At 37.1% G+C, this 24,862-nt stretch overlaps 1 protein-coding gene across 1 annotated transcript; it reads right to left on the bottom strand.

The window, feature by feature from the left end:
* Nucleotides 1-529: 529 nt before the first annotated feature.
* On the bottom strand, nucleotides 530-14,019 carry slc35d1a (solute carrier family 35 member D1a). Its single transcript, XM_060867515.1, has 12 exons — nucleotides 13,574-14,019; nucleotides 10,190-10,223; nucleotides 10,019-10,105; nucleotides 9,302-9,369; nucleotides 8,773-8,844; nucleotides 8,534-8,602; nucleotides 7,517-7,619; nucleotides 5,393-5,485; nucleotides 2,326-2,393; nucleotides 2,164-2,242; nucleotides 1,999-2,081; nucleotides 530-1,896 (listed from the first exon to the last, which is right to left on the bottom strand). The coding sequence occupies exons 1-12, from the start codon at nucleotides 13,681-13,683 to the stop codon at nucleotides 1,788-1,790; spliced, it is 975 nt and encodes a 324-aa protein (XP_060723498.1). The 5' UTR covers nucleotides 13,684-14,019; the 3' UTR covers nucleotides 530-1,787.
* Between the last annotated feature and the right edge of the window lie 10,843 nt (nucleotides 14,020-24,862).

The following is a 24,862-nucleotide window of genomic DNA, read 5'->3' as shown; positions in this document are numbered from 1 at the left end:
TATACAAAGAAAACATACCAACAAAACAAATCCATACAGATCGATGCTAAGGCTCTTAGTCCCCGGAGCTGTACTTATCCCCTAGGTATAAAATTATTAGACATAAATTGAACAAGTAACATGAGACATTAGAACTAAACTTTGTCAGTGAAATTGCTGGATTGGATGAAATTACTCAATTTTATAACATTGTACATGACATGAACAGATCTCAAACTAACAGATAAGTTAGGACTTGAAATGATTAGGCAATATGTTTGTAGGGAGCACTATAAAAAATGCCAATGTAGAAATTATATAAATATATATATGAAATGATGTGTCATATTGCACTTATCCTTACTTAGAACAACAAATAAACAAATTAATATGTACACCAGCACCAGATACTGAAGTACACACTAGAAAACCCTATAAGACAGATGTATTGCCTTGTATTTCTGTCACATTAGTTACTCCATAAAACTCCATAATAAATCAAACAAGCAAACGAGTTCAGCTGTCTGAAGAAAACTGACCAAATCCAACCGATGGAAAACTGAGGTATTTTAATAACATACATGCAAGCTCGGATTTCCACTGCTACAGTCACTGAGCTCTTGTTCATACGAAAGAGGGGGAAAAAAGCAGTAAAAAAAAAAACTATACAAACACAAAGTAAATACAAGCCGTGTCCATGTCTTAATGCGGTCAGTGCTCTGTACGTCCTGAAAAAAATAACCATGACTAAAAAGGAACAGAAAATGAACAAATACATCTATAGCTTTAACTTCCTTAAGCTTGAAAGATGATCAATGATCTGAAGAGGGAAAAAATTTCAACTGTGTGATAAGGGATTTATATTTAAATGTTTTATGTGTCTTGCATGCAGGTAAAAATATATACAGACTGGATCCAGCCAAATTACTGAGGATTCCAGATGTATAACATCTAGATAGCACTGACTGAATTCGTCTTCACATTTTGACTCGGTTAAAAGTACCAAGGATATTAACTCTGATGTACATATGACTGATGTACATCTTTTCTTTTTTTCCCCTCTAGTCACCCAAATGCAGTTCTAAAAACAATGGAAAATTTGAGTTAAGTTTTTTCACTAATCTACCGTAAACGTTTCCTCGTTGTTCATAATGAAATAAAAAAGTACCTGTGACCTGTTTAAAGTGCAAGTATTGCATTGTTCACTTTAGAAGATAACAGCACAGCAGAGTACAAAAAAAAGAAGCAAAAACAAGTTACTACATGATCCTAGAGGGGGATGTCTACACAGACATTTCTAATACTGAGAAAAAAAATAATAAAACAATATAAAACATAACATCATAAGCCTTCGACCAACATAAAATACTACAAATAAAATATGGCACATTCCTGGAAACAAAACCAAAAATGGCATAATACTGCCATAAATGACGATTCATATCTTTTCGTTTTATAAGAAAATATAAATTCAAGTTGAGCGTACCTAAAAAAAAAAAAAAAATAATAATAAAAAAACTATTCTTTCAAGATTCAGTCTAAATGTCCTTTAAACATAGCTTTTCTTTTTTCATTTTTTTTTTAAACTCTATAGAGATATCGTTGGATGATAAATAACTGACGTCCAATGTTTTCTTTCTTTTACAATGACTGTGTTCCACACTTGGCACCTTGACGTGTCTTTTCTTGCTCGGTTCGCTGATGATGTTTGTTCATCGATCCTGAGGTCTGCTCTTTACATTCTGAGTCACTCGAAGTTAAAACAAGAAATGATCCGTTTTCCTCGAAGCCTTGAGCAGAAGCTCTGCTCATACCGCCACTTTCCCCTTCACCTCCAGCTTGTTGATGCTCTCGCCCTGTTTGCTGCTCTGTTCCTCACTGAACGTTATGTAAGAGTACACCAGACTACCAGCGATACTGAGGAAACACGCACACACACATACACACACACGCACAATCATCACAACAGCCCAGTGAAATCAGGATGACAGAAATGTTCAATAAAGTTTAACAACGTACCTGATGTTCAGACCTATGAAGTTAGTCCAGGAGAAAATATAATCCCCTCCAAACACCATTCCAATATAAGTCACTAATATATTCTGTAACCACATAAATAAAAAAAAGAGTGAAAAAATGCGACATCCATCGTGCCATCCTTAAAAAAAAATTGAACAAACTTACTTTGAGGCAGCCGACGATGGTAGTCGTCAATGCCGAGTTGTACTGAGTGCAAAGCACGGTGGAGTACATCAAGATAAATCTTTATTTGAAAGAAAAAATAAAAGCTTTAGACATCACGGTTACAAAACTGCACCCTTTTATATTTGTTTATGTTAAATTTACCCCATTATGCAGGACATAATGAACTGCGCCACAAAGAGTGTATCTGACCATCCCTCATAATCCAGGGCCTAGAAAGGAGAGAGAGAAAGAGAGAGAGAGAGAGAACGTCACTTTCATTGTGTCCACTGCTTTACTGAGAGAAACCATTTTTTTTTTTTTATCCAAGACCACATTTGCAAGGGTTTACTAAATCATAGCAGCTCAGTTGTGATCGTTTAGAGATAGTATTTTTTGTTCTCCTGCTACATTAGGTTGAATTTATTTTTTCCGTGTCAGCACTGCTATCTGTTCAGGAGGTCATATTCTTATTTCATGTACACCTCCTTTAATGTAAGTGAGCAAAACTCGGTGTGTGTGTGTGTGTGTGTGTGTGTGTGTGATGGCAAATCTTTTAAATCAGATTCAAAATTATGCACAAAATAAATAAATAAAAATAAAAAAATAAAAAAGCAGTCACCTGATCTGATTAAAAAATATACGGTTGCCAAATATTTAAGCCTTCCTCGTGATGGAAGATTAGAGTTTGTATAAGAGAAAAGCAGCTGTTAGTAAAGACATTATGATGACAGGTGACATTAAATAAGACAGGAAAAAAAGCATCTCTCTATAAGAACAAAGTCTAGACCGAAGAATTAAAAGACGATTCTTGGAATTAATTTGCGCTTCTGTGTTTGGGCATCACAAAAACCAGTACACCAAAAACTTTTCTAAACTTTTTCTCTAAACTCGGCAGAAGAACAAAACGTTGATGTAATGCAGAAATAAAGCTGCTGCCTCAGAAGCGAACCTGATACTGAGCTATTGAACTGCATGTCCTTGCAGGTCAGGTGTGTACAAAACTGGCTCTTCCTGTTGTAATGTGAATAAAACTGAAAGCGATCTGCGACGAACAGGTCAATACATTAATAAAAATATACATTTAGAATAATATTATATAATATTAAGTAATATTATTAATTAATATTATATTAATATTAAGCAGAAGGAGAAGAAGAAGAAGATGAAGATGAAGAAGAATTGAAGGTTCCCTTACCCAACATTATTTAACACGATCATCAGTGTTTTACTTTTTATTGTACTTCTTACCTTTAAGTTTTACTTACTTTTATCTCTGATCCTAACTTTTTGTTTTGCAATTTCTTTACTTTTTATTGTAATTTTAAAGTTTGTTGCCCTTCTACCCTCTGTTCTTGCGAGGTACAATAAATAAATAAAAGGATTTCATTGTACCTAGGTGCACATGACAATACAAATCTTGAATCTTGAATTAATACACAATAAATAAATAACAATGGAACAAATACTGATTAATTCGTTTTGCACTCCTCACTGGATTTCTTATCATCCTTAAGAAAAATGAAGCGCATGTTTGTGATTGTTAAATGGTAAACTTCAGAATTTCACTGAATAAATAAATGAATAAATAAACAAATATATATATATATATATAAAATAAATTTAATTAAAAAAAAAAGACAGCAGGCAAAAATTGTGTCTGATGTTGAAGTGAATTTACTGAATAAAGGATCATACTTGAAAACATAAGACTAAAAACATCTTGAATATAGTGAAGTAAAATTTCTATCCAGTATTTCCTTCTATAAGATTACTATAAATCACATATACAAAAGAATATGAAACCTTATTTCTAGACATGCTTATAGAGTCAAGCTTAACATTTACTTATTCTGCTACCATATAATTTAGTTTCTTTCAAGAAATAAGTGATTAACATTAGCTCAAATATCTTAAGAGCAAGAGTATTTCAAGATAGAAATTAATTAAATATATATATATATATATATATATATATATATATATATATATATATATATATATATATATATATATATAAAATATAGAAATGTTACCTGCACTAAAAACACTAAAATGATTTTTTATGAAATTGCATGATTACATGATTAAATGATTACATGAAATTTATTTTAGTCACCTTGTCTTGCTCATTGGGGATGAATTCAAATACATTTAAATTAAAATATGTCTAAAATTAGTCTTGAACTTTTGTTAAATATTAATTTTGAACTTTCTGTACTATATTTCTAATGTTCTGTAAAGCTGCTTTGAACTTCTCAAAGCAACTTTACAGAACATTAGAAATATAGTCCATTTGTTAGAAGTGCTATACAAATATAATTGAATTAAATTAAATTGAACTCTTGCATGAGGATAAAGGTTAAAGATGTTAGTTGATCTTTATTCAAGGGTTTTTTTTACACATGGGAAAATTACAGTGAGAAACTGGAGACTGAGTAAAAATCAATGACTGTGTATTTAATTAACAATCAAATGATTTTGTGAAAATCTTTGTATTGATATACAGCATTTTATTCTTGTGTTTAATTTACCTGCAGTTTATTAATGCTGAAGTCTACGGTTTATTAATGTGAACTAAATAATCGTAATTAAGGATATCTTCATGAAAAGCATTACCATGATTTTAAAATATAGGGCAAAATACCTTGATTTCATTTCCTGCACATCTCCACAAGCCACTATATTGCCCCTGTTTAGCCAAGCGGGAATAATGGTGGCTTTGTGTAGGAGCGCTCATGTTTCTCTGAGAGACAGCGTACTGAATAAACTGAGGCCTTGCTGTGAACACACAGCGCTGCATAAAATGAGCCATTCATGGGGCGTTGATCATGATTTGAGAGCTGAAACAGAGCAGCTCCTGAAAGTCATGAAATGTGCATTCGAGGTGAAAAGTTAAGCGGAATAAAATTCTCTCAGCGATGACGTTTTTGCCCTTTGTGGGGAACAAAACAATCCTGAAAGGAATTTCTGATTATCTAAATCTAAAACTAAAGCAGCTCTGAAGAAGGAAACTGAATATGTGGCCTCTAATCAGGGAAGCAGATGGTCTGACTCAAGCTGCCAGCCAGCTCTGGTGATGAGGGATCGTTGATGGACGTCCATCAAACAGGCATTTCAGGTAATTATGGAAGTCCTTCAAAAGAAACTGATTCGAAATCTTGAGCTTTAAACAGTTTAGATCGACCGTCCTACGTGTCTCAATGAGCGCTTTATGTTACAGACTGCTTACCTTGTCCATGTCTCCAGTGACATGTGCTAAAAGGAGTGTAGGCAGGATCATAAATAAAGCGTTGTAATAGAGTAGACCATACTTTCCCAGCTCCTGAAGAGGGGGAGACAGGGAAACAGACATTCAGAGTTAACAGACAGAGTTATTTATGGTACATTCCAGTGTGCAGATGCCATGAATGCATTCCTCACATCTCTCTTCCTCTCTCTCTTTTTCTGACACTCCCAAACTAAAAATACAGGACATCTGAGTTACGGATCTGAGAACTTATCTACCCACAATACAACACAAGCCCTTGTGTCCGTGTCTCCTTCTTATTCTCCAAGCTGCATCTTATCTCCGTATCTGAAGATATAACCGAATTAAAAAATAAATAAATCATGCTTTACAACGTAAAAAAAAAAGGCTGATAATTGACCGTCCCACACGCTACTAATAAAAGGTTGGTGTGGATAAGTAACATTCTGGATCTATGAATAAAGTACATTTTTCTTGTCATTTCGTAGCTGATCTTACTAACCATGTCCAGATCCTGAGCAACGGTACTGGAGTTGTTACGTCGTCATTTACAGCACAGTCTAGGCTGTGCTCATACTCAATATCGTCGCTGTCGGGCGGAAACCTCGTATGTCCAAATTTTGTCAATTTCATATTTTTTCACATATCGATGCTATTGGTCAGTCCCCACGTGGGTCTGTTATTTTTACAAGTTATTAACCAATCTAAAGTCTTGAAAATAGCTTGAGCACAAATCTCATAACTCCATTGGACACTTCAACTGTCCACCTCTTCCTCACTCCGCGGGAGAGCTTCGCGGCATATTTCTCCTCAATAAGAGTCGCAACGAATCAACACGTCTTCTGAGGTAAATGTCTTCAAAACACTGGGCTCAAAGAAAAAAAAATCTTGACCCCCGCTAGTTCTGGTGCTCGTCTGAGGACAGGAATTTAGCACAAGACAATCCACTGCAACGCGGACTAAACCCTGTGCACTGCAGATAAGGTACGGCAATTTTTTAATTTCCTGAAAAATAACGGTTTTGGAGATACGAGGATTCCGCCTGACAGCGACGATATAAAGGTGCACGCATAATATAGAAGACCAGGCATCATTCAAGTGTGAACGTTTCTAGAGCAAAGAAAGAATAAGATTTATTGAGTTCTTCTTCATGCATATGCAAGAACCTCAATACGGGCAAATCAGTTGAGATGAGTATTTAGTTGAAGGTGTTTTGCACCTACTGGCTTTTACACCTACAGGTTGAGCTCAAACTACCTGCATTTACATTTACGGCATGTAGAAGACGCCCTTATACAGTTGAGGATTATGGGCCTTGCACAGGGGCCAAGCAGTGGCAGCTCTGAGATCTTAAATTCACAACCTTCAGATTGGTTAAACACCTTAACCACTTGGCTACAACATCCCCCATCATGTTCGCCTCATTTATTGTCAGTCATATCACGCTAGTCTAATCAATCATTCCAGCGAAGGTAACACAGATAGAATGTAACAGTAAGGTCATTTGGTACATCTAAAGATCGACTGAGATATGGAAGGTCTTGTTTAAAATATTTGATACATGCAGCTTTGCACAGGAAAGAACGATCTCTTTTTAAAGGGGTTTTTAGCACAGGCACATTACAAAGAGAAACTAAAGACTGAAGTTCTGGCATTTTCCAAACAATTATGTGCCAAGTAACCACTCGTACATTCAGACAGTCATCACTATGGGTGAAATCCACTATGTTTCTGAATACATCAACGAAAACAATACAATAAGAGGGATTTTCACACCACTGTAGATTTTCCAATTGAGCAACTTGAGCACTTTTATATGTGCACTTTTATATGTGCACAAACATAAAGCACTCCAACTTCATGTAACAGCTTCAGTATGTTGTTGATGGTAAAGACCAGCTTTTTAAAGGGAAGTTGTGTTGGTGTTTCTCCAGCACAAGTCGGACGATTCAGACCGTACATGTGTTTTAAAAGCCAATTTGTTTTGCACACAGGAGTTTATTATGCACAATTTTAGAACCCCAGAGAAGTTAAAGTTTTTTTTACATCACAAGTCTACATTTAAGAGTGAGCACCGTTTCTCAAGGGCGTTTAAAAAAAACGTACTTTAGAATCCAACTTCTGTTTGACAAAGGCTCCATTAGCAGCAGTTAAGACGTCGTTCATTAAGATGAATACATAGCCCTGTAGGTCAAAGGACAGGTCGGCACTGGACGAAACAGAAGTGGAGAAACACAGAGAGGTGTTAATTAAAGATCAGAGCCACAGTTAAGTATTTTCAGGACATCAACATGGCAGTCACACACAGTACTAAAAAAAAAACCTGAAAGCATTTGAGGCACACGTTCCTTCAGAGATTCAAAACGCTTTTCAGTCCAACAGTCATCTATAGAATTAATTAGATAATAAAACTCAACCTATAGCATCTATAACATCAACTACAAATATTTATAACATTAATTAGGCAATGACAATGTACTAGAATGACATTGTAGAGTGATAAGTAGAGGCCAAATACATCAAAATCTCAGTAAAAGCAAAAATAATTTGACAATGCAAACATTTCTAGCAAATATATATATATATATATATATATATAAATGTTATAAATGTTTGCATTGTCAAATTATTTTAACTTTTACTGAACTGTTAGTGACATCGTTCAGTGAGAGTTGTGGCTAAAAATTCTGTAGACATTTCTCAGTTTTCATCATGACAGGTTTAATGAATAAATACAGTTATTTTGCAGGATGTTTCAGTGTCAGAGGTGTGTTTAATTAAATAAATAAATACTCCATATTACTGAGTGGTCACTGTATTATCTGTCTGCCTTTCTTTCTTTCTTTCTTTCTTTCTTTCTCTCTTTCCTTCCTTCCTTACTTCATTCTTTCCTTCCTTCCTTCCTTCCTTTCTTTCCTCATTTCCTTCCTCCTTTCTTTCCTTCCTTCCTTCTTTCCTATTTTCTCTTTTCTTCCTTCTTTCCTATTTTCTTTCTTTCTCTCCTTCCTTCTTTCCTATTTTCCTTCCTTCCTACCATCTGTCTGTTGTAAAACTTCCTGTCGTTTCATGTTATTTGCACTGTAATTCATAGTGTAATAATTTCAGCTCAGTGGAGAAGTTTACCTTGCAGCCACAAACGCCCCAAAGATCATTGTGAAGACAGTGAGCTGAACTGGCCATGAGAATGTCTTCCTAAAACAAAAAAATAAAAACAGCAAAAAAAATTAAATCATCACCATCATCATCATCATCATCATCATCATCATCATCATCATCATCACAATGAGAACACATACATGACATGTTTAAGAGTATTACTACAGTTCTACACAGTTTATTGTTCAAAGTGCCTATTCACTCACTTTAACAAGAAGCCTTCAGCAATCATTGTGAAGAGAATGGAGAACCTCCTCAACACCGTAAACATCGGCAAACTGGAGATGGAGAAATAAAACTGCGTTATTGATCAAATCTCGGGTGCTACACAACACGACACACAATATTTACCAGTGTGTAGATTCTCACAGTAAGGTTAATATTACAAAGCCTTATTGTTTGTTTAGATATCTGTTTGCCCAGATCTGCTCTTTTTTTTTTTTTTTGCTGTAACGATTCACACGTGTTTGTAAGTGTGAACAGAAGTTTGCCCTGAAGCGATGTACACAAGTCGACATGCTGATTCACGTGTGAACCGTCACAATTCCTTCTCAAATACTACAGTAACGATAGCCAAGAAAAAGTAGCACGAGCATTTCAGAGATAATGAAGATCTAACACAACACCACACAGGAACGTGTCTCTAATATGATTTAAATAGACTTGATTTGCTCAAAACTGTACTGTGAACACAGCCTTAGGGTGTATTTGTGTTTCTTTGTGTAAAAATCATACTTTAGCCTTTTTGTTCCAAACAGTCCGGTTACTTGATTGCCTACGTATAGAAGAGGTAAAGGAAAGGTCTGAAACAGAAGAAATAAATTGTCCATTAATATCTAGGAGTACAAGTTCTTTACTTCAGTGGTTTTTATCTCTTTTATGTCAGGCTGTGACTTCACACAGATGTCCCAGCTCTCTTCATGGACACTTCCCCAAAACATTACTAAAATAACTTCAGACTGTTGGCATGGCGACGCGACAGCACCGTAAGCACCGTCTGTGTAATTCTTCTAAAGCACGTCAAACCGTCACCTCGGCTGTCGTTTTTGGCGTCTTCGTAATTTTATCACGTGGCGGTTATCAAACACAGACTAACTTGGCATTGCTGACTGGAACTAAACAAAACCACTAGATATTTATAAGCTCATCGCCACACTACTTAGTTTATTTTTGCTCAGCACACCACGTTTTACTCACAGTCTTTCTCAACTCAACTCAACTCAAACGCTGAACTTCGCTGCAAAATGTTGAACGAAGAAAAGAAACTTGTGTTCTTTCATTTTTAGAAGTGAAAATAGAAGTGAGGCTAAATGTTATCCCTTAGGTTATCCTGGAGTGTTTAGACAGTGTAAAGAACACTATGTGTGTGTGTGTGTGTGTGTGTGTGTGTGTGTGTGTGTGTGTGTGTGTGTGTGTGTGTGTGTGTGTGTGTGTGTATACACATGTGCTCACTTTGCTGACGATGTTGAGCTCCCACCCAGGGAAGGTGATCACCCGCAGAGCTTTTCCGGTCCACAGCACCAATACTGTGGCCAACATCTGTCATTAAAACACCAACACTGAGAACGTTTCTCTGCACCACCAAGGACTGGGAAAAGAGCTACAAGAAGAAACGCGTCTTACCTGCCCGATGCCGAGACATAACGATGAAGGAAACCTGAAACGAACGACAGAAATGCTTTAAGAAAATACAAATTATTTGAAGCTTAGCAACTCTGATGCAGGTTTAAGCCCCGCCTACTCAGCGCAACGACATCACATCCTATATGCCTGTTCTGTGCTATACAGTCTGCCGGTTTGTGACATTACTGATAGACATATCGATTTCTTTTATAAACCAAATACACGCAAATTAAACCAAACTGTATTTTTAAACAGTTTTTCCTTAAAAAAAATAAGAAATAAAAAATTAAATCATTTTAAATTTTAAGAAACACAAATCTCTTTCAGGATGTCCCACATTCATGAAGATTTTACTTTAATTTTTTTTCCCCCGATTAAAAGGACAATAATTTCAATAAATAAAATTATATATAACAAATTAGTTTTTTTTTCTAATTATAGTTAGATTTATGTTTGACTTTTTTACTGAAAAATAAAAAAAAATAACATTAAGATCATTACAAATAACATTTTCCCAGATTAAGAATAAATCAATTATATATGTATGTATATTTAATTTACTTATATTTAAATAAACAAGGCCTGTGTTACGTACAATTTGCATTTACTTTTATATAAATAAGTACGATATACACTGATGTACAACTCTTAAAGGACCGGACGAATGAACGAACGAACGAAAGGAGAAAAGAAAGAAAGAAAGCAGGGAAAGAAAGAAAGAAAGAAAGAAAGAAAGAAAGAAAGAAAGAAAGAAAGAAAGAAGAAAGCAGGGAAAGAAAGAAAGAAAGAAAGAAAGAAAGAAAGAAAGAAAGCAGGGAAAGAAAGAAAGAAAGAAAGAAAGCAGGGAAAAAAAAGAAAGAAAGCAGGGAAAGAAAGAATGACAGACAGAAATAAAAACAGACAGAAAGAAAGAAAGAAAGAAAGAAAGAAAGAAAGAAAGAAAGCTACCTGATTTTATACTCTCTATATTTTCAGGAAAGCACTGTGATCATGTGGAAATAAAAACAGAAATAAAAACATATGTGGAAATAAAAACAGGTCTTTGGTTTGTTTCCTGTTACTTAGCGTCCTGTTGCTTCCTGTTGCTTGCAAAGCACCCCAGAAATCTCACATATGTCTCGTCATGATTTTCTCAACAAGGTCACTCACTGTTCTGAGATCTCCGTAGTTCATTCAAACAAACTACCAGGTTTACTGCAAGCATACTAATCCAGCGTACCGTGTAAGAGTGAGCGAGACACATGCAAAGAAACGCTGTAAAGATGCCTTCAAAAATAAGACATCAAAATGTGTCAACATAAAAAATACTATATAATATTTGAATTGCTTAAGAAAAAAAAAAAAAAAAAGTACAATTTGTAAAGTTTTATAATGAAACTGGCTGTAAAGGTTTTCCTGACTTTCTTTAAAGTGTCACAGTCCTGCACATTTGGACTTATGGACAGTTTGCACGTCATAACGTTGCCTAAGATATAAAAGAGAAAGCTTTAAAAGAAGACGTTTTCCTCTGAGGTAAACTAGTCGCCGGTACGATGATGCTTTATAAAGTGCTACAACATTTCCATCACAGCCTCCCAAGCTTGGTCCTGGAGGACTCCTGCACACTGCACACACTCCTAACTCACTGCGTTTGCTAATCAGCTGATAAACAGCTCTAATGGAGATGAAGTGGGTGTGAAAACACTACAGGTGAGAAACATACAAGACAGGAGGTTCTCCACGACAAGCACTGGGAGCTTGGGATTTATTCATTTGTAATAAAAACGCTTTTTTTTTTTTCTCAGCAGGAACATGAATGGTCATTGAATGAGAATGAGCGTGTCACATGTCCAAGCTGCACCTCTGACAGCTACTTAATCACCAATCACTCAATCTGTGTGGCTGCTACAGATTACAGTGATTATGGTGCCAGAACTAGAAGTGTACTATTATGTGAATTTGGATGTATCCTAAAAGGTTCCTCCCAATCCCACACCCACTCCTAATTCCACACCCACACCTAATCCCTTTCCCACTCCCACTCTTAATCCCACTCCTAATCCCACACCCACTCCTAATCGCTTTCCCACTCCCACTCCTAATCCTACTTCTAATCCAACACCCACTCCCACTCATAATCCCACTCTAGTCCCACTCCCACTCCTAATCCCACACCCACTCCCAATCCCACTTCTAACCCCACACCCACTCCCACTCCTAATCCCACTCCTAGTCCCACACCCACTACCACTCCTAATCCCACTTCTAACCCCACACCCACTCCCACTCCTAATCCCACTTCTAACCCCACTCCCACTCCTAATCCCACTTCTAACCCCACACCCACTCCCACTTCTAAACCCACACCCACTCCCACTTCTAATCCCACACCCACTCCCACTTCTAAACCCACACCCACTCCCACTTCTAATCCCACACCCACTCCCACTTCTAATCCAAAACCCACTCCCACTCCTAATCCCACTTCTAACCCCACACCCACTCCCACTCCTAATCCCACTTCTAACCCCACACCCACTCCCACTCCCACTTCTAATCCCACACCCACTCCCACTTCTAAACCCACACCCACTCCCACTTCTAAACCCACACCCACTCCCACTTCTAAACCCACACCCACTCCCACTTCTAAACCCACACCCACTCCCACTTCTAATCCAACACCCACTCCCACTCCTAATCCAACACCCACTCCCACTCCTAATCCAACACCCACTCCCACTCCCACTTCTAACCCCACACCCACTCCTAATCCCACTTCTAACCCCACACCCACTCCCACTCCCACTTCTAACCCCACACCCACACCCACTCCCACTTCTAATCCCACACCCACTCCCACTTCTAATCCAAAACCCACTCCCACTCCTAATCCCACTTCTAACCCCACACCCACTCCCACTCCTAATCCCACTTCTAACCCCACACCCACTCGCACTCCCACTTCTAATCCCACACCCACTCCCACTTCTAAACCCACACCCACTCCCACTTCTAAACCCACACCCACTCCCACTTCTAATCCAACACCCACTCCCACTCCTAATCCAACACCCACTCCCACTCCTAATCCAACACCCACTCCCACTCCCACTTCTAACCCCACACCCACTCCCACTCCTAACCCCACACCCACTCCTAATCCCACTTCTAACCCCACACCCACTCCCACTCCCACTTCTAACCCCACACCCACTCCCACTCCCACTTCTAATCCCACACCCACTCCCACTTCTAATCCCACACCCACTCCCACTTCTAAACCCACACCCACTCCCACTTCTAAACCCACACCCACTCACACTTCTAATCCAACACCCACTCCCACTTCTAATCCAACACCCACTTCCACTCCTAATCCCACTCGACACAGATTCCTCTTACCTGTAGTTGGTCAGCACGCTTTTGTTTATCACAACTATGAGGAAAGAACTCACGCCGTAAAAAACCGCAGCGAGCAGCTTGATTAACAGCGTCAAGGTTTCATCCGCCATCCCGGGGTCTGTCTGTCTGTCTGTCTGTTTGTCTGTTTGTCTGTTTGTCTGTCTGTTTGTCTGTGTCTCTCTCTCTCTCTCTCTCTCTCTCTCTCTCTCTCTCTCTCTGTCTGTCTCTCTCTCTCTCTGTCTCTGTCACACTCACACACACACACTCTCTCTCTCTCTCTCTCTCTCTCTCTCTCTCTCACACACACACACACACACTCACACACTCACTCAGACTCAGACACACACACACACTCACACACTCTCTCTCTGTCTGTCTCTTTCTCTCTCTCTCCTCACATCCCGTTACTCCGCTCTTCTTCTCCTTTTTCTGCTTCTCCGCGCTGACGTTTCTCAACTTCCGCCATGTTTAAACCCCTCCCCCCTTCACATCGGCCGCGTCTAAAAACGGCACACACACAAAAACAAGTGCACTTACACGGAGTGCAGGACCCTAAATAATGCTCTCTGAAACAAACGTATTTGAGATTCCACCACCTAGAATAGTTGGTGCACTCTGTCGCCATCTAGCGGATTTTTAGGGATAGACGTTAGAGATATACAGTAATTTAATTTTAAACTTTAAACTTTCACATTTTTATTCTGTTTTTATACTTCTGTAAAGCTGCTTTGGGACAATGTGAATTGTTAAAAGCGTTATACAAATAAATTCAATTTAATTTAATTTAATTTAATTTAAGTTATTCAATTTAATTTAATTTAATTGAAAAATATATATTTATTTATTTGTTTGTTTGTTTGTTTGTTTGTTTGTTTTATTCCATTTTTTAGTATTTAAATTTTTTAATTTTAATTTTTTAATTTTTTTATGTTTTAGTCTTTATTTTATTTAATTTAATTTTTTTTATTTATTTATTTTATTTATTTTAATTGATTAGGTGTACTTGCAATATTGGTGTTAGTATACGGTTATTGAGGACAGGTTGTATGTTTATGCACAAAATATCAGTCGCTGAGTTGTTTTTTTTTATTTTTATTACAATTAAGGAATAAAACTCTTGGGGTATGCTGTTATAAGACACATGGAGCTGATTCATCTCCAATAACAGAACAAACTGATGTTTTTCATTTCTTCTATATCACAGAGATTTACCAACAATGATAACTTTTATCAAAAGAAGAACAGCTCATAATTTATTACTAAAGGGTTATCCATTTATTATTTAAAATCTGTTAAAAGTTAGTCCTTAATAAGTTAATATCAATAGTATATTTTTTAGGCAGTTTCTTACCATTAAAACTCAACACCCTGTCTTTCTGGATATTTTTCCTGTCACAGTTTATTTTCTATTTTAAACAACAAAATGGTTTTTATTTAATGCTTTTAAAATGTATTAATTTATCCCTAATGAGCGAGCCATAGTTTATAGCGGTGAAGATAATCTCCCTGAGACGATATAAGGAGGAACCATGAGAGGAACCAAACTGAAAAAAAAAAAAAACATCTTTATCAGGGTGACACTGATATTAATAATTCCTGTGTACTATAAGGTGCAAATATTTAACCAGGATAGTCTATTCATCAAAGTTATCAGCTGTTCAATGATGGAGACTTGAGTGCAGAACTGTTCCTGGTAATTGTAGTCCTAAGCTATTTTAGTGGTACCATCTACAGCATCTCATTTATACAGTATAATATACAGTAATATACAGTATATTAATATAAACCTGAGATTTGCCTTTTGATCCTTGGGTCATGCAGTTGAAATGTAATTAATTACACATTATATTAATCTTAAATATTTAATTTCTTGTATATTTCCACAATATGACACAATTGTTTATTTAATTGTGACAAACGAATCTCAAATCCAGTTGCTTTATAGATTCTTTATAGATATAGAATCTATATATTATAGATTATCAGCAGCTGGATTGTTTATTGTCTTTGGTTGCCATGACGAACCATTATCCTTGTAAGTTTTCTCACTGTCACTAACTGAGCAGGCAGAGATCAGGTCAGCAACCACAGAGATTGACAGGAAATCCATTTGATTTCTTGACCCCGACGAGGTTGTGGTGTTGAAGTGTGAGCACATCCCCTCGGGGAAGCAGGCGGTGCTTTACAGCAAGCTGGAGTGATTTTTCCAGACTCGTAGGTTTGATTGGGGTTCATTCCATTAATCACAGGGCCAACACATGGATTTAAAACATTCTGTTTAGGTATAAGCAAATTTTTTTTAGTGGGTGTGGATGCACGTAATGCCGAGGTTTCATCATGGTAATGGAGAGGAAGTCGGGCAAGATGTGGAGATCTGATCACCTTTCCGTCAGCAGTGAGCACACGCATGTTGACACAATTTACTCCAGTCTTCTTCACCTTGAGCTCAGGCTGGGAGTATGGCCTGTAACTGTCAAGGCCTTCACTTGCATGTCTTTCCCTCATCTTACGAATCATATACTTTGCCTGCATGGCCTCGGTGTAGAGAACGATAGCTGAATGCAAGCTCCTCTTTCTGATCTGTGTTGGTGGATTCAGAGAGTGGAAACCTGGGCTGCTGAAAGGCTCGTACTGACGCTGCTGAGTGCTGTACACCACAGGATACGTTTCACTGGCTTTCTGTTGAGACTGGGACAAAACATTAGTAAACTAAGCCATTAGTTGCTAGATACAAAATATTTTGAAACAACTTAACGGCATAATTATGTGGTGTGACGGAAACAAACCTTACAGCACATGCTACAGTTGACAAAACAGAAACCTGAATAGAAAATGTTCAAAAAATCTATTAATCTATGCATAAATCTGGACTGAATCCAGAAACTTACTAATAATAAATAAATGACTATAATCATAGCGATGATAGATTTTCAGTAATAATGGTTCAGATAAACATTTGTTGAACTCTGGAGACTCTGGAGGAGGTTGTTTTCCTGCCCCGAGTCTGGTTGCTCTTAAGGTTTCTTTCTCGTGCCATCTGAGGGAGTTTTTCCTCGGCAACATTGCCTCTGGCTTGCTCATTAGGGATAAATACAAATAAAAATAATAAACATTTTTATTATGAATTTTTTTATATTCAGCTGCTTTGTGACGTTGTTCATTATTTATTTATTTATTTTGCTGGCGGTTGAGAAAAACCACCAAACATCTTTATCTTAACTTTCCATAACGTGGGCAGACTTTGTTTTACACAGAAAGTGTTTTCCAAGATAACACTTTCACCCACAGTCATGAGTGGCTTATGAGTCATTATTCTGGACCATTTTTTTTATCAATAAATCAATAAATCTACGGAGCAGCCATTTTGTACAAGAAGTCTGTGTGTTCCTTCATATGTGGGAGAAATCTTTGACTATTTTAGACTATTTGGCTTTATAGTTTACACATATTTTATAAATGAAGCCACGCAGTTAGCTATGTACGGTATTTATCCTCTCTTACTGACAGAAGAATTACATTTATGGGATTTAGAAGACGCCCTTATCCAGAGCAACTTACATTTTATCTCAAATTTCATACAACTCAGGGTTCAATGGCTCAGCAGTGGCAGATTGGTGGACCTGGGATTCAAGCTCACAACCTTCCGATTGGTAAAGCAACCACTTGCTACCACATTCCACAGAATGTAAGGTTCAGCTCAAACTAAGACGTGATTATAGTCAGTAAAATGCCAGGAAGTGTCAGATTTTATATATGTCTGAGGACATATAAATGATGCTCACAGCAAAGGTGGAAAATACAAGTTTTCATAGCCTTCAATCTTGATGTATATAGTATAAAAGCTCACAGAAACTGGATTATGTACTATTGAGAAAAAAGATGGGGGCACGGTGGCTTAGTGGTTAGCACGTTGGCCTCACACCTCCAGGGTTGGGGGTTCGATTCCCGCCTCCGCCTTGTGTGTGTGGAGTTTGCATGTTCTCCCCGTGCCTCGGGGGTTTACTCCAGGTACTCCGGTTTCCTCCCCCGGTCCAAAGACATGCATGGTAGGTTGATTGGCATCTCTGGAAAATTGTCCGTAGTGTGTGATTGCGTGAGTGAATGAGAGTGTGTGTGTGCCCTGCGATGGGTTGGCACTCTGTCCAGGGTGTATCCTGCCTTGATGCCCAATGACGCCTGAGATAGGCACAGGCTCCCCGTGACCCGAGGTAGTTCGGATAAGCGGTAGAAAATGAATGAATGAATGAATGACAAAAAAGATTGTGATGTGTTTTTAATCTGTCAAGTTTCAGTGAGACTTTTTTTCATTGTTCGTGGCTGACAGGATCGGTGTGGTGTTTGGATATGTTGTGTATTTTGAGATGCTTTTCTGCTCATCACTGTTGTAAAGAGTGCTTATTTGACTTACCTTAGACTTCCTGTCAGCTCAGTCTAGCTATTCTTCTCTCCATTTTTTGACAAATGTAGAGGCAAATCTACCTGAAGTCACTGGATGTTTTTTTTTTTTCACTATTCTGTGTAAATGCATGAAATCATTGTATGTGAAAATGCCTTTTTAAAGAGTAATATTAATTTCCTCTATAGATGAGGTCTGGAGACAATATTAGAGTATTGTTGGTTTTCACTTGGAATGGATTTGGATTTTTGTAGGATATTTCATTTTATTGTTAAAATCTTGGAATATTTCTTAAATATATTTCTTAAATATTAAAAAAATAAAAATAAAAAAAAGTCAATTTGAGTTGTTTTCCTAAAAGCCACAAGGATACATTTTTTTCCACATTGCTGTATAAATATAAATTTCTGGTTAACCAGGGTTTACTCATGAACTTTATACAAAAGGTGTTTACCAGGAATGATTTATGAAGGCGAGGAGCGAGGACTTTCACATCTTTCCTCTTAAGTAAATCATCAAAACTAAGAGGAACAGGCTCAGCACAGACTTCCTTTTCAGTCCTGTTAAAAACAAATTAGACTGAACGCCGATATTCAATGTTGATTCTTTTTTGAACATCTAAAAGGGATAAACTTACTTGTTCTGAAGTAAACCAGTGCCAGTGCTAATATGAGCAGTGTCCTCTTGACCTGACTGTTGCCGAGTGTTCATCGATCCATCCGGCACTGGAGATTTAAATGGTGCATTCACTTCTGGAAAACACGAACATCAACCATCTTAGAGGGTCAGAGAGCTTAAAGTGACTTGCTTCAATGATATTTCCTGAAATAACAGTACTGTTGTGAGTCATACCATTATGGATAGAACTGGAGCACCAGTGAGAAATGTCTGGGTCTCCAAGACTGAGGCCTAATAAGGACTTGCTCCTTTTCACTTTGGTTAGTTCCTGCAAAGAGGGAACCTTCTCAACCTAAAGAGCAAAGGATACTTTTAGCTAATGCTTATTTCGGTCCTTCCCAACAAAGCCCATATTTTGTAAAGATAACTCGGTTCCTAACTTAGTGGCCATTTTATTAGGTACACCTACCTACCTTGTTATTACGATCGTAGCAGAGATCTTAGATATGATATTAGATATGAGGCTAACACCTAATATCTATACATAATTCACAATGTTTCTTTAATGCTAAAAGAAAAATGGTGTCCGACATTATTATTCACACCAAAGGTAAATAGCCAGCTACATGGACAAAATCTATTTCCTGTTTTCTTTCTAATGTCTGGATTCATGTAGTGTTTCATCAGACTGCTTTTCATTTTTGCTCCAATGGCAGTGTGTGTAAAAACGATACCAGAGTAAGTAATCCACTTCATGTGCATTAATTACACCCCACACCTAACATAAAGTCAGATTAAATCAAGTCAGCTTTGTTGTTCCACTCATCGCAGACAGACGTGAGTATGTAGAGATAGCAACAAAAATAAACTTCCTCTCTAATCACAGTGCTACATTAAGCATGATACACCAATAGACAAGATGCTAATGTGAGATACAAGATACTTTTTCTCCACTTTTCTTCTACATTTCTCTACTTTTCTTTCTAACTATTGATAGATACATGACAAGGTAGAGTCATAATTTATAGATTTAAAATAGTTTTCCCTGATTTCTTCTATCATTGATTGTTCTCTTGTCCTGTCTAGATTGTGTGTGCTGTGTTGTGTATTTATTGTCCTTAGTATTGATCATATCCTCTTGCACTAGTTTGTATTTGCACTTCATGTAGTTCTGTGTATTGTCATACTGCATTATGTGCCTGAACCTGAAAAAATGATATTTTAAGTGTATTCCAGTACATACAAGGTACAGTATACACAATAATACAATAAACTATAAACTATTCGATATACAATACAGTAAATATGAATCTCTATTGCACAGCAGTTCGAGCAAAGCGTCTTTGTGTTGCGCACTCCGAATTGTGCACTTATAGGAATATAGGTATATAATTACTGACTTCAGCCACCTTTTGTTAAGAAATCTTTAGTCAGCTCTCCTCTACTCTGTCATACAATACTATTGTATTGTTGTTTATCTGCAGGGATGTTAACCTTGACAAAATGGCCACTGAGTAGAAATCTTTCTACAGGAACTGTAATTCTGCATAAACAGTATTGTATAGACTGGATAGACCTCTCTCGACCATGTCATCCTGCGTGAGGATTGACTGTAAGGCCGCAAAGTCTGTGGCTTCTTCAGCATAGTCGTGAAGCTTATTCGTACTTCTTCTTTGCCTTTTAAAAAAGAACAACATACAAAGTGCAAACTTTGTGTCAAAAGTACACAGCAAAATCTTGTTACTTTGGGCTTTAGTAGCATTTTATTGACTAGTTATAGAAGCGAATTCATATTTTACTGATACAAATAAACATAAATAAATCAGACATAATGCCACAAATATTTGACAGTGTGCAACAAATGGGAGAATACACTGGATATGCGTATTTATTAATATTATTTTTATTTATACCATTTATTTATACATATTTAGAGCTTAAAAACCATAGTTTATTTAATAATTTTTTGTATCAATAATTATAAGTATTATTCATAGATATTCATAGATGTTATGTTCATTCATTCATTCATTCATTCATTCATTCATTCATTTTCTACCGCTTATCCGAACTACCTCGGGCGTCATCGGGCATCAAGGCAGGATACACCCTGGACGGAGTGCCAACCCATCGCAGGGCACACACACACTCTCACTCACTCACGCAATCACACACTACGGACAATTTTCCAGAGATGCCAATCAACCTACCATGCATGTCTTTGGACCGGGGGAGGAAACCGGAGTACCCGGAGGAAACCCCCGAGGCACGGGGAGAACATGCAAACTCCACACACACAAGGTGGAGGCGGGAATCGAACCCCCAACCCTGGAGGTGTGAGGCGAAAGTGCTAACCACTAAGCCATCGTGCCCACCTTAGATGTTATGTTAATTATGTTTATTCTTATTTTATGTAATTATTATATAATTATTGTGTTCATTTATTATTCTGTCCCAAATAAAGGTTAAAAAATATTAAGACATACTAGTCTATGTGTCATACTTTCTTAGAAATGAAACAAAAAAATTCTCTTTGACTCCTCTTTGGCATGTGTTTCTATAGATGTAATACTTTTAGGTCTCCCATTCCTTTAGCGACTTACTCTAATTTACCTCCACACATGGAGAGTCCTGTTAATGGCTTAACATTAGTTGTATGTTTTTCAGGATGTATGACATCTCTGCTACTGCCAGCTTCGACTGATTTTCTGCAGGAACTGCCTTTCATGCTGGCTTCCACAGCAAAAGACTTCCTAAACAGAACAACATCACTCTGAACAAAGAGATTCCTGCCACTTCCTATTTAGTGTTTTCATGTACGGTGACAGTAATGTTAATGGAAATTGTATGCTGGAACAATCCAAAAATCTTACCAGTAGCCGGGTCATCTGTGATAAACCTTACCTTAGCCGTTTATAAAGAAGTTCTTGTTCATCCCTGACAATTTCCTCATTTGCTTTGGGCTTTTTTCTGGCACTGAATTCACCATAAAAACCCAGTCCGGTGTCAGACCTACCATACGCAAAGCACTGTGCAGAGTCATTTTTCTAAAAGGAAAGACCAGATTTGTAATGTAATGTATTTAAACTATATCAACTTGTTCATATTCATGCTATAAATATAAAAACTGCTTTTTAACACAAAATAGATTTTTTTTGCATACAACAGGCAACAGCTTCAACCCATAAATAAACCCTCAACCTAAATGACATTAAGATTGATTGTGGACTGTAAAAAGTGGAGAGAACTCTGTGACCTTTGGCTATTTGACTTTTTGAGGAGCTTCTGCTTGGAGCCAGACAGTCAGGACCCCCACTATGGAGTCTTAAGTACTAGTCATTGAGTGATATGTATGATGCAGAGAAGCGATGGGTGGGAATAAACATGTAGCACTTCAGGACTAGTCTTCTCCCCAAAATTTTGCTATTTCACAACACCACATTTTACAATTACTGAAATTAACTGTAAACATAAATACAAAGAGTTTGGTAGACATAGTTACCATAAGAAAATGAAGAACTGTTAGATTATTACATAACATGATAGCGTTTGCTAACAATATTCACCATAAAGTGTTCTAGTCACACAATGTATAGGTAGAAAACTATAACAGAGCATATTACCTTCGCAAGTCTATCCAGCGTGTTCTTGGAGTGATTGTCTAAGGTGTCAAAAGCTTGGAGCTCTCTCGTTGTTTTTAAGGGCTGTATAACACATTAAGATAATCAGTTATTTCGCTTTTCGACTAGTTTGTTAGTTTACACATCTAGACTTGCTGCTCAATTCACTCTCTAAGTTTACGCTTTAGGTTCGATTCGGTTTTACTTTTCAGGTGTCTCCTTGAACTATGCTGAAAGTATACAATGCGTTGCTGTGTTGTAACCATAGCAACAGAACTACACACGTCTCTCTCTCTCTCTCTCTCCCTCTCTCTCTCTCTGTCATTTGTTCTCTCTCTTTTCTCACACACTCACACACAGGCACGTATGCATGCACGAACACACACATGCATGAGGGGATGTGATGGTTAAAGCATTGGGTTACCACATGGATGGTTGGGAAATTGAGTCCCAACTCCACCAAGCTGCCACAACTGTGCCCCTGAACAAGGCCCTTAACCCTTAATTGCTCAGTTGTACAAAATGTAAGACACTCTGGATAAAGGCATCTGCCAAATGCCTTAAAGTTAAGTGTACTTGACATAAAGAACACATCATTTATTTTATCACACTTCACTTTTAGATAGCAAACAGATTGAGGGTTTCAGAAATGTATAAGGTATTGGAGTATATACTATAATAATAACAAGAACTCTTTGAAAATATGTCAATTCAATTATTTGGTAATATCTTTATTTGAGTGTAGTGATTACGATACTGATTGTACATTCTAGGTGAATAATTTTCTATAACTCATCCCCAGGTTAAATAAAAAATGGCTAAATATTTGATCTCTTAGAGAGAACATTATTTTGAGTCCTATGTAGAGCATTTGCTGTATATTGTTCTTTACATATGACTGTCCATAATATCCAGAATGATCTCCATCCTAAACGCTTAAAAAGAATGATCAATTGCTGACGGAATTCAATTTCAATTCAGTTTTGTTGATATGGATCTTTACAGAAATCTTGCCACAGTGCAACAGAGCCACAGTGGTAATAAAAACTCCCTGAGACAAAAAGAGAAACCAGACACAAAAGGAAACCCGTTGTCCTCTAAACGACACTAGATAGTGTAATTATGAGTCATTATTCTTCCACAACTATATGCTACAATGCCAAACAGTACTTTAGTGTGAAGAAAGAAATGTCCATACCACGCTGTCATTGTTTACCTTACTACAGCTTTTTGGGACTTGGGTGACTGAAGTGCAATCATTAGACTAACCAAGTGAGACCATCCACAGCCATCTTTACTGTATCCATGCCAGTCATCCTCAAGCGCAGTGCATGAATCTCAGGTGAAGGATGCTCAAGTAGAAATGTTGACTGATTTTATTTAAAGTTGAGTTCATGGCATTTAATGTTGACTTTTTTTATTTAAAGTTCATTCATTTTATTCAAAGTCGACGCCTTTATTTTGAAACTTGACCCTTTTTTAATGTTAACTTTTTTTATTTAAAGTTGAGTTCATTAGATTTAATGTTGACTTATTTGAATTAAAGTTGATTTGTTTGATTTGGCTTCTTTTTAGCTAAGTACTAAAGAACGATAACAGCATATTGTGTGGTCCTGAGAGGATGTACACAAGCAGGGACTATGGACAAGACTAGCTATGAGAGTACAGCTAAAGTGTAACTAACATTTGCTTACACATGCTTTTTTGATGGTCTGGATTGTTTAATAGAAATAATTTCCACAGTATCTTAGTCATTTTTAGTCAATCGTGATTTGTACAAATGTCTACACTACTATCCTGGCTCTATGGAAACCCTACAACAGAAAGCATCCTTAGATCTAACTAGAACCTCTTCGGCAAGCGATCCAAGAATGTTTGAGGAACCTTTCTTGCACCCGATCACACGTGTTGGTTTAACCATTAAAGAGTTTAGGCGTGAGTTACAGCAGGTGATTTGTGATAAACGTCTGCCTTAACAAAATAATTTCAAGATATGTTTTTCTGGAGCTTAAGCTTTGAAGTCTGTTGACTAGCTTGACTTCAAAGCAAGTACTGATTCTGTTTTTCCGTTAGAGAATTGGGGTCAATAGACCACATAACCTACTCTTTGTGATCTAAATAGCTTTTGCAACTTCGACAAGGAGTCATCGTATTTTTATTTTATTCCTGCATTTGCTAAAAGGAATTTTTAAAGCAGCGATCACGCAGCATTTTAATTTTATGCTAGATATGACTGGAATCAATTTCTGGAATGAATTTCTGGAGATATGACTGGAAACATGATCTTAAGTGGTCATGTTGAAACAGCTGTATTTTTTATGCCTTCCTTTGGTACTTGCCAGAACTAGCCTGATGCTTTACTTCTACATTGAGCCTCTTTCACCTGAGAATATTTTACTGTTGCTAAACATGGCTTTGCATGGACATTGAAGTTTGCCATGCGACTCAACTACACAGATACCCTAAAGTATCTGTCTAAAGCCATATGGATGAAGTGCAGGATGAAGCTCAGCTATAAGACTACAAAGACTACAATTTCCACCTAAACGAAACACAATTCCAACACCAAACGGCTAAATAAACAGACAGAAGAAATGCGCGAACATTATGCATTGAACAAAAGTGACACTTTTGAGTACTCTGTGAACAAAACTA

This window comes from Tachysurus vachellii, chromosome 4, assembly GCF_030014155.1.
Source record: "Tachysurus vachellii isolate PV-2020 chromosome 4, HZAU_Pvac_v1, whole genome shotgun sequence".
Taxonomy (NCBI): domain Eukaryota; kingdom Metazoa; phylum Chordata; class Actinopteri; order Siluriformes; family Bagridae; genus Tachysurus; species Tachysurus vachellii.
This window is presented reverse-complemented; position numbering and strand designations above follow the sequence as displayed.